At 48.3% G+C, this 14,725-nt stretch overlaps 2 protein-coding genes across 3 annotated transcripts; one reads left to right on the top strand and one right to left on the bottom strand.

Annotated features, from left to right (window-relative positions):
- The first annotated feature begins 3,249 nt into the window (after nucleotides 1-3,249).
- LOC100281525 (uncharacterized) lies at nucleotides 3,250-6,426 on the top strand. Of its 2 annotated transcripts, NM_001154443.3 has the most exons (3): nucleotides 3,250-4,617; nucleotides 5,677-5,936; nucleotides 6,016-6,426. In NM_001154443.3, the coding sequence occupies exons 1-2, from the start codon at nucleotides 3,332-3,334 to the stop codon at nucleotides 5,918-5,920; spliced, it is 1,530 nt and encodes a 509-aa protein (NP_001147915.1). In that variant the 5' UTR covers nucleotides 3,250-3,331; the 3' UTR covers nucleotides 5,921-5,936; nucleotides 6,016-6,426. The 2 variants fall into 2 exon arrangements, with proteins under 2 accessions (NP_001147915.1, NP_001398558.1); NM_001411629.1 differs by having other exon boundaries at nucleotides 5,677-6,426.
- A 473-nt stretch (nucleotides 6,427-6,899) lies between these two features.
- On the bottom strand, nucleotides 6,900-11,486 carry LOC100281747 (carotenoid isomerase). The gene is given in 13 exon segments (NM_001154667.2): nucleotides 6,900-7,347; nucleotides 7,521-7,629; nucleotides 7,732-7,842; nucleotides 8,578-8,691; nucleotides 8,779-8,913; nucleotides 8,994-9,142; nucleotides 9,240-9,318; nucleotides 9,393-9,545; nucleotides 9,623-9,679; nucleotides 9,776-9,858; nucleotides 10,061-10,160; nucleotides 10,260-10,466; nucleotides 10,890-11,486. Coding segments are annotated over 13 exon segments (1,764 nt in total). The 5' UTR covers nucleotides 11,283-11,486; the 3' UTR covers nucleotides 6,900-7,273.
- Nucleotides 11,487-14,725: the final 3,239 nt, after the last annotated feature.

Genomic DNA, 14,725 nt, shown 5'->3' with positions numbered 1-14,725 from the left:
AAAACCCATGACACATTCATTCTCAACCATTTTGTCATATGGCCCTTTGTCAACAGTGATTCGTGATTGTTTTATGACCGCTAGTGATGCAAGTAAAGTAAAACAACCCTCGACCCATGCAGTTTGGGGCAGACAGAGTCAAGAAGAGAGGAGGGACTAACATTTCCATCCTCACAACAATTCTCATTTGAGTTCATAATCTATGAGGTGAGTCCTTCGACATTTCAAATGGTCCATTTAAAGTTTGAATTCAAGTTGATAAGCATACCGAGTAATTTAGAATGAATCACTTAAAAGTTATGTTAAAGGACTAAAAATAATTAAGGAGCCTGAAGTATATTTCACAATCATCCCATTTGTGGACCAAAAAGTTATCCGGTGGAAAGCGAACAAGTGTTTGTGCTCGAAAATTTGACAGTTTTTTTTAAATTTAACACACACATACTAGGGCCTCGCCAGTCGCCAGTTCCCCCCTGGCCCCCTCCCGAGGAGAGTTGTGCGCAGAGGCGAACAGAGAGATGAGCGCGCGCGGCGAGCAGAAATCAGGGAGCAGGGCACGGTGGCCATGACAAGTAGGGAGGTGTGCAGTCGAGTTGTAGGCCAGCGCGCGCAGGGAATTTGGTGCGGCCATGGAACCTGAGCAGGGCACGGCGCAGGAGTTCGACGGAACGCTGTGCGCGTCCAGGGAGAGAACAGAGGAAGCAGGGCGCCAGGGAGCTGCACGGGCCTGACCAAATTCGAGTAGGGAAGGAGAGAATCCGGGCGCGCAGGGGAGTTCTGCTGGGCACGCAACAGAGAACGGAGGGAGATGGAGAGAGAACCGCGGGAGCTGAGGGAGAAAGAAGCTGGGCGCGGCGCTGGGAGATCCGGTGAGCCGAGAGGGAGGCTGCGCGCCGTGGGAGCTGGAGCAGCGCGCGACACAGAGAACCGGAGGGCGCGCAGGCTGGGAGCTCGGCCGCCATGGGCAAGTGCAGGGAAGAACGCGACGCGCCAGGGAAGAGCAGAGGTCGGGGGCGAGCTCGGCACGGCGCGTGCGCAAGAAGCAGCTCGGCACGGCGCGGCTGGGGAAGAAGACGCGCTGGGGAAGAGAGCGGCGATGGGAACCGGGCGCGGGAGGAGCAGAGGCCGAGGAGCGGCGGGAGACGACCACCTTCACGAAATTGGCTGCGCGGTTGGCCTTGCTGGAGTCGGCGAGCGCGTTCTTGCGGTACGACCTCACCGGCGGCCACCCCACCACCCGCGCCTTGGGTGACGGCGCAGCGGAGGGCGCGGCGAGCGAGGAGGAACGGCCGGAGTCGGAGCCCGGGAGGCAGAGGGTGAGGGCGAGCGTGGTGTCCTCGTAGCCGAGCCTGGAGGCTAGGAGCCGAGGCCATGGGGCGAGCTCACCTGCTCGAGCTCGGACCAGAGGAGGGCAGCGCCTGCCAAGGGAGAAGTGGAGGTCGGCCATGGCCAAGGTCGCAGGGGCTCCCTGGAGATCCAGCTGGTGGAGCTCGCCTTGGGGAAGATGATAGGAGGAGCAGGGGAGGGGCTGCTTGCGTCGTGGTTACAGCAGGGACAAACTTGACTTTTACCACAGTTCATAGACGGTAACAGAGTTCGGAAGAATAACAGTCCCAATATGGCGCAGATATGTGCTGCATAATACCAAATTGGCGATGCGCAGCTGCGGAGTAATATAGTGGCGAAGCCGCGCGACGAGATTGTTACAAACTCTAACATTTTCGTCGCGCGGCTTCACCAGTTTATTACTCCGCAGCTGTACTTCGCCAGTTTGGTATTATGGAGTTCAAAGTCACGCCAGATTGGGACAGTTAATCTCCCGCGCTCCATTAACGTCTGTTTTATTGCTTTTGATGCAGGTTATGTACCCCTTCGTACTAATCTACCCTTGACCGGAGTACTACCTTGCCGCGCGTGAGACCAAGAAAACAGAGCGCACAAGGCGAGGTTGAGCTGGAGCAGGAGCATCCCCGGCGAGCAGGGAACCGGCCATGGAGCTCGGAGAGTTGTGCGCAGAGGCGAACAGAGAGATGAGCGCGCGCGGCGAGCAGAAATCAGGGAGCAGGGCACGGTGGCCATGACAAGTAGGGAGGTGTGCAGTCGAGTTGTAGGCCAGCGCGCGCAGGGAATTTGGTGCGGCCATGGAACCTGAGCAGGGCACGGCGCAGGAGTTCGACGGAACGCTGTGCGCGTCCAGGGAGAGAACAGAGGAAGCAGGGCGCCAGGGAGCTGCACGGGCCTGACCAAATTCGAGTAGGGAAGGAGAGAATCCGGGCGCGCAGGGGAGTTCTGCTGGGCACGCAACAGAGAACGGAGGGAGATGGAGAGAGAACCGCGGGAGCTGAGGGAGAAAGAAGCTGGGCGCGGCGCTGGGAGATCCGGTGAGCCGAGAGGGAGGCTGCGCGCCGTGGGAGCTGGAGCAGCGCGCGACACAGAGAACCGGAGGGCGCGCAGGCTGGGAGCTCGGCCGCCATGGGCAAGTGCAGGGAAGAACGCGACGCGCCAGGGAAGAGCAGAGGTCGGGGGCGAGCTCGGCACGGCGCGTGCGCAAGAAGCAGCTCGGCACGGCGCGGCTGGGGAAGAAGACGCGCTGGGGAAGAGAGCGGCGATGGGAACCGGGCGCGGGAGGAGCAGAGGCCGAGGAGCGGCGGGAGACGACCACCTTCACGAAATTGGCTGCGCGGTTGGCCTTGCTGGAGTCGGCGAGCGCGTTCTTGCGGTACGACCTCACCGGCGGCCACCCCACCACCCGCGCCTTGGGTGACGGCGCAGCGGAGGGCGCGGCGAGCGAGGAGGAACGGCCGGAGTCGGAGCCCGGGAGGCGGAGGGTGAGGGCGAGCGTGGTGTCCTCGTAGCCGAGCCTGGAGGCTAGGAGCCGAGGCCATGGGGCGAGCTCACCTGCTCGAGCTCGGACCAGAGGAGGGCAGCGCCTGCCAAGGGAGAAGTGGAGGTCGGCCATGGCCAAGGTCGCAGGGGCTCCCTGGAGATCCAGCTGGTGGAGCTCGCCTTGGGGAAGATGATAGGAGGAGCAGGGGAGGGGCTGCTTGCGTCGTGGTTACAGCAGGGACAAACTTGACTTTTACCACAGTTCATAGACGGTAACAGAGTTCGGAAGAATAACAGTCCCAATATGGCGCAGATATGTGCTGCATAATACCAAATTGGCGATGCGCAGCTGCGGAGTAATATAGTGGCGAAGCCGCGCGACGAGATTGTTACAAACTCAAATAACTCCTCCCCCTCACTCCCAAAACCCCAAACTCCTCTGGGCTCTTGTCCTCCCTCCCTCTCCAGCCGCCGCCGCCGCCGCCGCCGCCGCCCAGAGCCGAGCATGCCGGGTGCCTTCCACTCCCTCCTCCTTCCCCTCAAACGGAAGCGCAAATCCAAACGCCGCAGCAGACGCGGTCACCGAAAGGAGAACAACCCCAACATATCCAAGAACCACCTCGCCGCCGCTGGAGACCCGTCCTTCCACCTGAAAAGCTGCACCTCTGTCTCCCCCAGAGACATCGGACTCCTTGTCCAGCCGCTCGGCAACCTCTTCCTCTCCGCCACCCCGCGAGCTAACCTCCGGGACGCGGGGCTCGGCGCGCTCCGGCCTCTTCCAGACGACCTGCTCCTCGACGTCCTTGGCTTGCTCCCCGCGCGCGACCTCGCGGCGCTCTCGGTGGCGTCCAAGGCGCTCTACGTCGTCGCCTCCCACGACCCGCTCTGGCGGACCCTCGTCCTCGACGAGCTCGGCGGCGCCTTCGACTTCGCCGGATCCTGGCGCGCCACCTACATCGCCGCCGCCTCCGGCGGCCAGGCCTACCTCATCCCTCCTCGCGCTCTGAGAATCAAGGGCTTCTACTCCGACTACCTCTTCCAGAGCTGGCTCTGTGCCAACATGGAGATGCGGCACGAGTGGCTTGCGCGCGACAACATCGAGCGCCGCCGCGGCTTGTCGGTGGAGCAGTTCATTGCCGAGGTCGAGGAGCCCAACAGGCCGGTGTTGCTAGAGGGGTGCATTGATATGTGGCCGGCGTTACAGAAATGGAACAGAGACTACCTGCTGGAGATCTCAGCGGGTAAGGAGTTCGCGGTCGGGCCAGTGAGCATGCCATTAGATAGGTACTTCCGGTATGCTGACAATGTCCAGGAGGAGAGGCCATTGTACTTGTTCGATGCGAAGTTTGCTGAGAGAGTACCAGAGATGGGGAGGGACTATGAGGTTCCGGTGTACTTCAGGGAGGACCTGTTTAGTGTTCTTGGGAAGGAGAGGCCGGATTACAGATGGGTTATCATTGGACCAGCTGGGTCTGGTTCATCGTTCCATGTTGATCCGAACTCGACATCCGCATGGAATGCTATAATCAAGGGGGCTAAGAAGTGGGTGATGTTCCCACCAGAGGTTGTGCCGCCTGGTGTCCACCCGAGTGCTGATGGAGCAGAGGTCACCAGCCCTGTGTCTATCATGGAGTGGTTCATGAACTTCTATGGGGCTTGTGAGACCTGGGAAAAGAGGCCTATCGAGTGTGTGTGCCGATCTGGGGAGGTGGTTTTCGTGCCTAATGGATGGTGGCATTTGGTGATCAATCTTGAGGAGTCAATTGCCATTACCCAGAATTATGTGAGCAGGTTAGATTTCACAGGCGCAAACCCTTCCATTCTTTTTTCTGGAATCACGTCATATACACCTTTTGCTTAAGCAATCGCCTTAAAAGAATTCTCTTTTTTCTAATATATGAATCGTCGCACTCCATCGAATGCTGTTCACGAACTATGCTTGAACAGCCAGAACTAGAAGGGATTCTGTTACTCGATACAAAGCCAAATGACACCAATGTTTGATCATGTATGCTTCATGTTATGTTAGTTATATCTATCCTACTTTACCCTCCAAAGTGCAGGTCTCTCTGTCAATGTAAAAATTATGAGGTGCATCCAAATTAAGAAATTGTTTGTTTAACATGATCAATATATGAATGAATAGATGAATGAGAATTGTATTTTGGTCCAACATTACCTGAGAACATAAATTCTCTGCTTTCTACTTGATCCTGTGGTCCTGCCCTTTATTCATCTTTGAATTTTTGTTTAGGGTTCTGATTAGATAAGGAAGAATGATGAAGCTAAGTTCTCTTTGGGTGTGTTTGGTTTGAGAAATAAAGTGATCCATCTTCTTCTCACTCCTCACATTTTTATTTGGTTTGTTGAATAGAATGAGTTGATCTATTGCCACCTCATTCCTCATAAGCTAATAATTAGTATATACATGAGGAGTGAGTTGATTCCACCAAAATTGATGGAATGAACTTATGATGCATCATCTCATGAAGCATTGGGTGACTCCACAAACCAAACACACCATTTGTGTGTGAGTTCAATCTGTACATTCACAATTGAGCAAAGGTTGTCCAGTTAGCCTTCTTAGCTGCTTGCTGTGCACTATAATCTGTTCTGTGAACTCGATGCTATCTGGTCATCTGATGCTGTCTATCCTGATTATTTTGTAAGTGCATATGAGTTTTTTCTCAAGAGTTTGGCATGGATAGAGAATTCTCAAATAATTTTTAACTATTGCTTGGACGTTTTTCACCACTATGCAACTCATTTGAGAATTTTTGGTCTATTTGCTCAAACTATTTTAGCTTATTTTTGATGTGTTGCCTCTTTCGTTTCCTGCAAAACATCCAGGAGGAATTTGTTGAACGTTATTGATTTCCTCAAGAAGCCCAACGCAAGTGAGCTTGTCTCTGGGACTGAAGACAGAGTGAATCTGCACAACAAGTTCCGTGGTGCCATCGAGGCAGCTCACCCGGGCATGATCAAGCGGCTCGAGCTTGAGGCTCAGCAGAAGGCCGCTGCTCGGAAGAAGAAAGCGTCGTTCTGGGATTCTGCTGTCGATGCCAAGAATGGAGGATTCAAGTTCTCCTTCTGAGTTTCACAACAACCAGGTCTCTGATTTTCATGTTTGGTTGGATCCAGTTTTCTTGGTAGTTAAGAAATTTTGTATGCCCATTTTTCCTTGAGCAGTCTGCAGTACCTTCCCGGTGGACAATGATCATGGGCCCTCTGATTGGCACGGCGCTCACCGGGAATCCAGCTAACTGATTGTCTGATTTAGTTTGTACAATGAGCTGCTACATTAATGTCATCAAAATTTTTGATATAATTCAGCGCAAGAACGATTGCATTGTCGTTGTACCGTGCAGCCTGTATCCTTGTACAATTTAGTGTGTTTTTGAAGAATTTAGCTGAAAACAAATATACTGTTTGGCATAACATGTAACTTAGTATCTAAGTACTAAGTGATGTAATATTGCAATTGATAATTGGTTTCACCAGGAAAAGAGAAGGAAATGTTGCATTTGCCTTCTATCAGAAGCGCACTGAACCATGTACACGCAGCTTCAGACACTTTGTTTAACATTTTGTGCTGGACTCTGAATGTGTAGCCAATTACTCTCTCTGTTTTTTTTGACGATAAATATTCGAGAATGGAGGTAGTACTATATAAATCCAAATGAATTAGTTGACAACAAATATTCTAGATGGAGATAGTACTATATAAACCCAGCACAATTACCTGCAGGTGCTCATGATGGCGATCACATGCTGCTAGCCCAACCTCGATGACAAACTAAGCTCTTTTTTCCGTGGGCATTAAATAGATGACAGATACGAAATAGAAATCATGGGGATAAAATCCTATGTATACTGTTTTCAAAATATTAGTATCTGTGTCCTGCGTATGCTGTTTTCAATAAATGTGTGTAGCCTAGGAAACAATGCCCTAAGAAACAACAAAGATAAAACTAGGCAATATGTGAAACTATTTCATCATAGTTTTAAATTTTCTTAGACGATGTGTCATTCTAGGTTTCATCATGCCTTACGAACAATGAAGCTTATGCATATTCAGAAAGTTGAAGGGTATCTCAAAACAGAACTTTCAAAATCCTAGGTAACATGATTTACATTGCTCCCAAATGTAGTGCTCTGCTTATTGCGGTAATCAGATGATGTACACCATCTGGTTACTCTATGATGTAGTCTTTATATGCATACCAATATGCCATGGCCCTGACACCGTAATCATATAATTCAAAATCTGAAACCTGTACACCCATTCGTATTCCTTTTTTTTTCCGTTAGGAGTTTCAAGAAATCGATGCTGAGATGGTACAGATAACAAGATCATCATAACAGATCGTGCAGAATCCTAACTCTGGTGAAACATCAGCCTTCCGGGGGGAAAAATGAAGTCCATTTTCAACTGTCTGATATCGTTCTATGCAAGTGTTCTCAACCATCTGAGTAGCCCAAGAAGACCAGCATCTAGAGCCGGAGATTTTTGCTCTAGTCCTGGAATAAGGGTAAAGCAGTAAAAAGAAATTGTGAGTCACGAACCATTCTCGTAGCATTGTTCGTCGAGAGTTCAGCTCTCTAAGACCTAGCAGCAAGCACGTGACTAATTCTATCTTGCTGAAACATTAAGCTATCCCTGTTCAGTGACAGACACAGTAAAATTAACTTACCAATATCTGCAGCGACTCGGTGAGCGCACATGATCCCTGAGAATGCTACAGCTATTACACCTTGTCCGGGAAAACAGCTGTCACCAACACAGTAAAGGCCATCTATTGACTGTAAATTGAGAAGCCCAGTTTCAGTTCCAAAAATCATATAACATTGTGAAGACATCCAGTATATCAAGTCAGCCAAAGGGAGATGATTTCTGATACTTACAGTAGTATTGAAAGGCATAGCAAGTAAGCCCTTGGGTTTACCCCGCGGCATTGGTCCATATGTACCATCATTTCGAGCAAGAAATCTCCGGTGAGTCTTTGGTGAGCCTACCTGATGAAACAAAACAAGTTTTGATTAGAAGAGTTACTGATAGCAGCAGTCAGAACAGTTCCATTAAAGTTTGCTGCATATAACTAAAGCACATGTGACTAGGCTACAAAAGTTTCTGTGGTATTATATGTTGCTAGACATGTGATTCATTTCTCCAGTTGAGCTGTGAGTTAAATTATGGGTATTTTTTTAACTCACAATTCAACTCGCTTTGGCAATTGCCCATAAAGAAGCTGCACCCAAAAGGAAGGTCTGGAAAACACACTATAATTACTTGATATGGGTCATTTGAAAGAGTTTGCTCAAGAGATTTGTGTCAGTGGTCATTACTCTCCTCAGGGGGGTATCCACATACTGGAAAGATATGCCGTGAGAAAGTCATAAAAAATGATAAATATAATATGTGAACTTTTATGATCCATAATCATATACTCCCTCCGCCCCAAAATAGTAGTCGCTTTAACTCTTCATTTTTATGTCTATATTCAAATAGATTATAATGAATCTAGACAGATATAATAAACACATACATCAAGTATTGTATGAATCCACTAATGCCCTAAAACGAATTTTATTTTGGGATAGAGGGAGTACATAATTAAGCATGTAACAATCTCCCTTTCATCATCAACTACTTAACAGTTGCTAGAAGGCACTTTAAAGTTTATAAAGAATTGATAAAAATCAAACTGTGGAAAACGTAACAATAGAATAAAATTGAAAACAGGAAAGTACCTCTTTGAGGACTATTGAATCTTGAAGACCAGGAAACAACTTCTTTTCAAGCCTTCTTATAATCTCGTTGGCCACCATCTCTTTTTTCTCTTCATATTCCTTCCTAGAAATACCCTGTCAAAGATGAAAACAAATGACACTAAAATACATGGTATCTCAATATCAATGAAACTTGCATTTCAATAAGAACACTGTCCTTACCTCCCAGGCTTCTATGCCTGCAGTAGTAAATATATGAAGTATATGGTGTCCTTCGGGAGCTAATGATGGATCAAGAACTGTAGGAATACTTAAAAATATGCTTCCATAGGGTTTTTCCAAATTATTCCAATTATCCTGCCAATCATAGACTCAAACAGGTCATACAAAGAAAACGCTACTGATGTCAAACTCAAGTACTCAACAGTATGGCATACCTCAAGTACAAAATGGTGGCAGTCAGTACCAGCAGGAAGAACTGATGCTTTGACACCCATATGAATTGAAAGGAATGATGGTGCCTTGACATAATTCTTTTGAAAGTTTTTCTCCTCTTCTGGAAGTTCTTTTTCTTTCAAGAGTTTTCCTGTACATTCAAGTAAATTAAAAACTGCAATGAGTGAAACAGAAAGAGCTAGTTTTTTCCTCTTTTGAAAGTTCCAATTGAAGATAATTTGAATTACCAAATGTGTCCCATCTAGTGGCATTTGATATCACCGTTTTAGCAAAGAACTCCTTCCCATTTGACAACCTCACCCCAACCTGGAGTACAGAAGTTCACAGCTAAGATACAAAACCCAATAAGTCCAGGTATTTAAGTCAGTAAGATAACTCACAGCCTTTCCATTTTCAAGAACAACATTGGTTACATTCGCCTTGTAACGGATTTCGCTGCCCTTTTCAACAAGGCCATCTGCCAGGGATAATGCGATACCACCAACGCCACCAACTGGATAATTAATTCCCCCAAAGTGCCTATCGCACAAGACCTGTTATATTGATACTGAGATAACAGAAGTCCAAATGAATTTGGAATGGAGATCCAGAAGATCAAGCTTGAACTTACCATGCTTGCATTTATCATGGGTGTTTGCAAGGCATTGACTGTGCTCACAATAAAACACTACAAAACAATTAATAATCATGAGTCTTCAACTAAACCAGTATTGACAGAAGATGGAATGCTTAAAAAGTGAGTCAACTCACAAATCTCTCACACCTCAGCATCTATGAAGGAGAGTAGCTCCTGATCTTTTATGAACTTGCGAGCAATATCCCCAGCATTCTGTGGCAAATAATAAGCTGGAAGCAAGATAGATCTGTGACTTTTATTGCAAATATGATCTATTAAAAAAAACTCCAACACACAGCAGATATTTTTTACATTTTTTTTTTGTAAGAATGCATTTGCTTCATATTCATTTAGCTAATTCCTTGTGCAGTTACTCTATAGAGCGTGAAAGGTACATTTTTTTATTTGTATACAGGGTTGCAGTCTATATACCTAGAGTTAAGCATTCCAAAGGCTTCTGGAAAAATTGACCAAAAAGATAAAGGGGCTCCTCTAGAGACTTCAGCTCCAACGAATTTAGTGAATTGAAGATCTGTTTCAATGTGATTGTTAGACAATTGTTATAATTTCTAAACGTTGCACTATTATGACACAAGAGTACGAGATACAGGTAAGGAGCTGAAGACAGTACCTTCCAGCATGTGCCATAGAACTTAATTATCCCTTCTTTCTCGTGAGGGAATTTGCTGATCAGTTCATTGATGAAGTCTTCATACTTTCGATGCACAAGGACAGAGAGATCACCAGGTAGATGGAAATGAACTGTAGAAGGGTCAGGTAGAACTTCCATCTTACGCCCAACTGCTTCCAATGCTTGTGTGATCAAATTCAAGTTACCCTGGATAACAGCATATGTCATAACGATTAAAGTTTGTAATGAGTGGTTATATAAGAAGCGATAAGACCAACACTACTATCCTAATCCGTCAAGTACCATCCGACAGTAACACATGCACATATGAGGCCATTAACCCACCTACTCATGCCAATTCCCTGAAGAGATAAACGTGCATGACCCTTGAACCAACAATGCACACCAGTGTGCAACATGCAGTGCACGCCCCATTGTCAGAGGCCGCGCCAAGTCAGCTGCCGTTGGATCATTCTCCATAATAGTGCTGCAAACTACCTATCCCAGTTTGCCACTGAGCAGCCGATCACATAATCACATTCACCAAGTTTTCTGGAGCATCGCAACCTCAGCACACCTGAAGGCGAATTCCAAGGACCCGCCCCAACACGCACACACTAGCGAACTCACCTTGTCGGAGAAGCCGAACATGACAGAGGAGCCGACGTCGAACGTGAACCCGTCGCGGCGGTAGTACCCAGAGCTTCCCCCGGGGATGAGGTACTTCTCGAGGACCAGCACCCGCGCACCCTTGGCCGCGAGCTGCGTCGCCGCCACCAGGCCCCCGATCCCAGACCCGATCACAATCGCGTCATACGGACCCTCGCCCTGTCCTCCTCCACCCTCGCCGCCCGCTTTCTCCGCGACGGCCACAACCGGCGGCTTCTCCGAGGCCAACGCGCCTCTCCTGAAACCGCCGACGCCGCGGGGCCCGCTCGCTGCGCAGAGACGCGTGGCGGGGCGAGGGGAGGCGGCGGGGACGAGGAGAAGCGGGGCGTGGAGGCGCGCGGCGAGCGGCGGCATGGCGGCCCCGAGGACGGGACGGTTGCGTTTGGATTGTGCGCGGGCGGTGGGAGCGAGTGGAGTGGGGCGTGTCCGTGCGTGTGGGTTTTAGTGGGACGAGGTCGGGGGTCGTCTCGTGCGCTGGCGGCTTGGCGGTGGTGGGGGGAATCTGGGTGGGCGGGAGGCCGGAGGATTCCCGGGCGGGAGGAGACGAAGGCGGGGAACGGAAGCCAGTGGCGAGCCAAGGACGGCTGAGCCGCTGAGGATGAGGAGCGGGTCCGGAGTCCGGACTCCGGACAGACGCTGGTGGGGGCCACGGTGGCAGTCCACTGGACTTCAGTGCAAGTTCTATTGGGCTTGTTGATAATCACAGTGCTTAGGAATTACTCGCTACGTTCATAAATATATAATTGATTTTTAAAAAAACTTTGATCAATCGTTTTATTCAAAAAATAACGAGTTATTATTTATTTTTTTGTGATTTGTTTTATCACTTTGAGTAGTTGAAAGTAGCCTAGAGGGGGGTGAATAGGCTACACCTGAAAATTTTCACTAAAAACTTCGAAATAGGTTAAATTAAAGTTGCACAGGTGCAAACCGGTTCAGTCGATTTTAATCACAACTGAACAAGTTTGAACCCACTCAACTTGAATTTAATAATCTATTGAACAAATTCGAAGTAGTAAAGAAAATAGCTAAAGATTTGCCCTACACAAGAACTACTTGAATGAATAATATGAACCAACCAACGAATATGAAATGCTTATCAAGAACACACAAGAACACGCGATATAACCCGAGGTTCGGCAACCACCACAAAGGTGTCCTACTCCTCGTTGAGGAACCCACAAAGGGCCGGGTCTTTTCCAACCCTAATCCTCCACAAGCCGACCACAAAGGTCAAGGCAATCTCTTCTCAAATCTGCTCAAGGAGCGGGTGATACAAACTTCTTGGGGTCGTCCACAAATTTGGAGACTCCCAAGCAACCTCTAACCGTCAAGGAACACGAGGTTCCAAGAGTAACAAATCCGCACACGGTTAAGTTTGCAACGAGCTCAAGAACAAGAGAATGGGAGAATCGAGATGAAATAGACAGCGAGTTCGATCGAGTTCACCTCACACCAAGGGTCCTTCAAATGATTGAAGGAGATGCGATTGCGGGTGTGAGAGGTGAAGTGAATGCTCTTGTTTGAGGGTTGGTCAGCCAAAGATTCGTGGGAAAGGCAGTAGTAAATGAGAGAGAGAGTGTGAGGGGGTATATAAAGGATCCCCCAAAAGCTGGCAGCCGTTGGGAGAAAGAGGGCAAAAACCGGTTGAACCGGTTTTCAAACCGGTTGAACCGGTTTCTACCAGGGGGATCCCGGTCCACTGGTCTACTCAGCCGGACACTGGACCGGTTTCAAAACCGGCTGAGTAGGGTCAAAATTCGGCTCAACCGGTTTCAGAAAAATATCTGCTCCGACTTTTCTGACAGCTCTGACTGTCAGACAGGTCAGAGCAGAGGTGGCAGGATGAACAGTACCAAAACCGGTTGAACCGGTTTTGGGACCGGTTGAACCGGTTTTGGGGGCTGAAACCAAACTTTGAGAATTTTGAAGAGAACTTAGGTGGAGACTTTGTGGGAAGTGAAATTTGTTTTTCTCAAGAGCATTCATGATCTGGGAAAAGATGATCTCAAGGAGTTTTCAAAAGAATTGAACTTGGCTCGTTTCACAACTTACTTAACCGTCGCGGATCCCTCTTAATTGTACGGCGATTCCTATGACTCAAGAATTATAAACTTAGTACCGCCGACGATTCATAGCACTTGGAGCATGCCATTTGATGTGGAATTTTAAATCCGCTGTGCTTTATACTTTTATGCTCGTAGGATCTGTGCTTCTCCTGTCTGTAAAAATACTGTGTACACACTAGGAGCAAATTTGTTAGAATCTTAGTTTGTTTTGTCATTAATCACCAAAACCCTCAATTAAGGTTGATTGCACTTACAATCTCCCCCTTTTTGGTGATTGATGCCAAAACAAACTAGAATGGAAATAATAATTAAAAGTTACAAATACTTGTGATAAAAGTCTTTTGTGTATATGTAGCTCCCCCTAAATATGTGCATGAGTTTTGCGATATTAACATTGACTTGATATGTCAATTTGCAACATATTTAGAAAGAGAGAACAATCAACACCATACACAAAAATGATGAGATATGAAACATAATTGAATATAAAAAGTAAAAGCACATTCAAGCTCATCATTGCATAGCATATGATATGAAAAAGGTCTACAGCTATTACAATAGTGAGAGCTCGTCTCAACACATCATCAAGGGTTTATGGCTCTCAAGCCATGCATGCAGCAAATAGAGTTATTACAGACCAAGAGTTCATTACAAAAATAAAGTACTGAATAGTAAACGTTCTCCCCCTTTTTGGCACCAAGAACCAAAAAGAGAGAGAGGGACGCGTCAAGCCAAGAATCACCAGTGGGGAGGAGGTTGATGAGGAGCAAAGAGGTGTTGCGCCAGGTCGTAGGCAAAGTGTTCCTCTCCAGACTGGGCCGGAGGAGGAGCACTGCCAGACGGGTCCTGGGGCGGAGGGTAAGATGACGATTGACCCGGATCCCCGTGATACGGGGGAGGGTCAAACTGCTCCGGATCATCAACATAGGTTTCTTCTTCGACGTCATCGGCTGAAGAGAAAGGTACCCCATACGCCTGCTGGTACCACTCATTCACATCTGGAGGAGGAGGGTGAAGAGGTACATCAGGAGAGCGAGGGGCGAAGGGAGTACCCAAAGCAGAAGCTTGACGACGAAGGTTGTCGTCGGTCTCCCGTTGACGTCGAGCCACCTCATGAACATCTGCAGCAATATTACGGCACATAGAGAAGAAGGACGCAAATCCGTGGGCCAGGCGGGCACCCATCCCACGTCCACGACCTCGACCACGACCACGACCACGTGGTGTGGGAGATCCGCGGCCAGGGGAAGGGCGCGAGGCACCAGCAGCAGCAGCAGCAGCAGCACCAGCACCGGCAGACGGACCAGCAGATGCAGGACCACGAGAACTGGAGGGAGCTTTCCTGAGACGCCCAGCTAGATTGTTGGGATCAATCCAGAAGGGAGTGTATGACTGATGTCGGGTGCCTTTCTCAAATCTGAATTGGGTCACGACCTCAATCATCTTCATAATGAATGGGGCATGAAGACACCCCTTCAAAGGAAAGCAAGCTGCATGAATAATCTCCTGCCAAATCATGTCAAAGACATTAATCCTTTCTGAGCTGTTTGGTTTCATAAAAGAGAGCAAAACCTTGCTCTCCCCAAGGATGTTCATCTGATTTCCCCCTTTTGGAATGAGGGTCATCCTGCAGAGGGAGTTGATATAGCGATAATACTTGTGAATGTTGGTTGACTCCCAATACTTTCCAGACTCAGACAAATGAAGGTCCTTGGCTTCATCTCTTGT

This window comes from Zea mays, chromosome 4, assembly GCF_902167145.1.
Source record: "Zea mays cultivar B73 chromosome 4, Zm-B73-REFERENCE-NAM-5.0, whole genome shotgun sequence".
Taxonomy (NCBI): Eukaryota; Viridiplantae; Streptophyta; class Magnoliopsida; order Poales; family Poaceae; genus Zea; species Zea mays.
The sequence above is the reverse complement of the archived record's forward strand: the minus strand, read 5'-3'. Positions and strand labels throughout refer to the sequence as shown.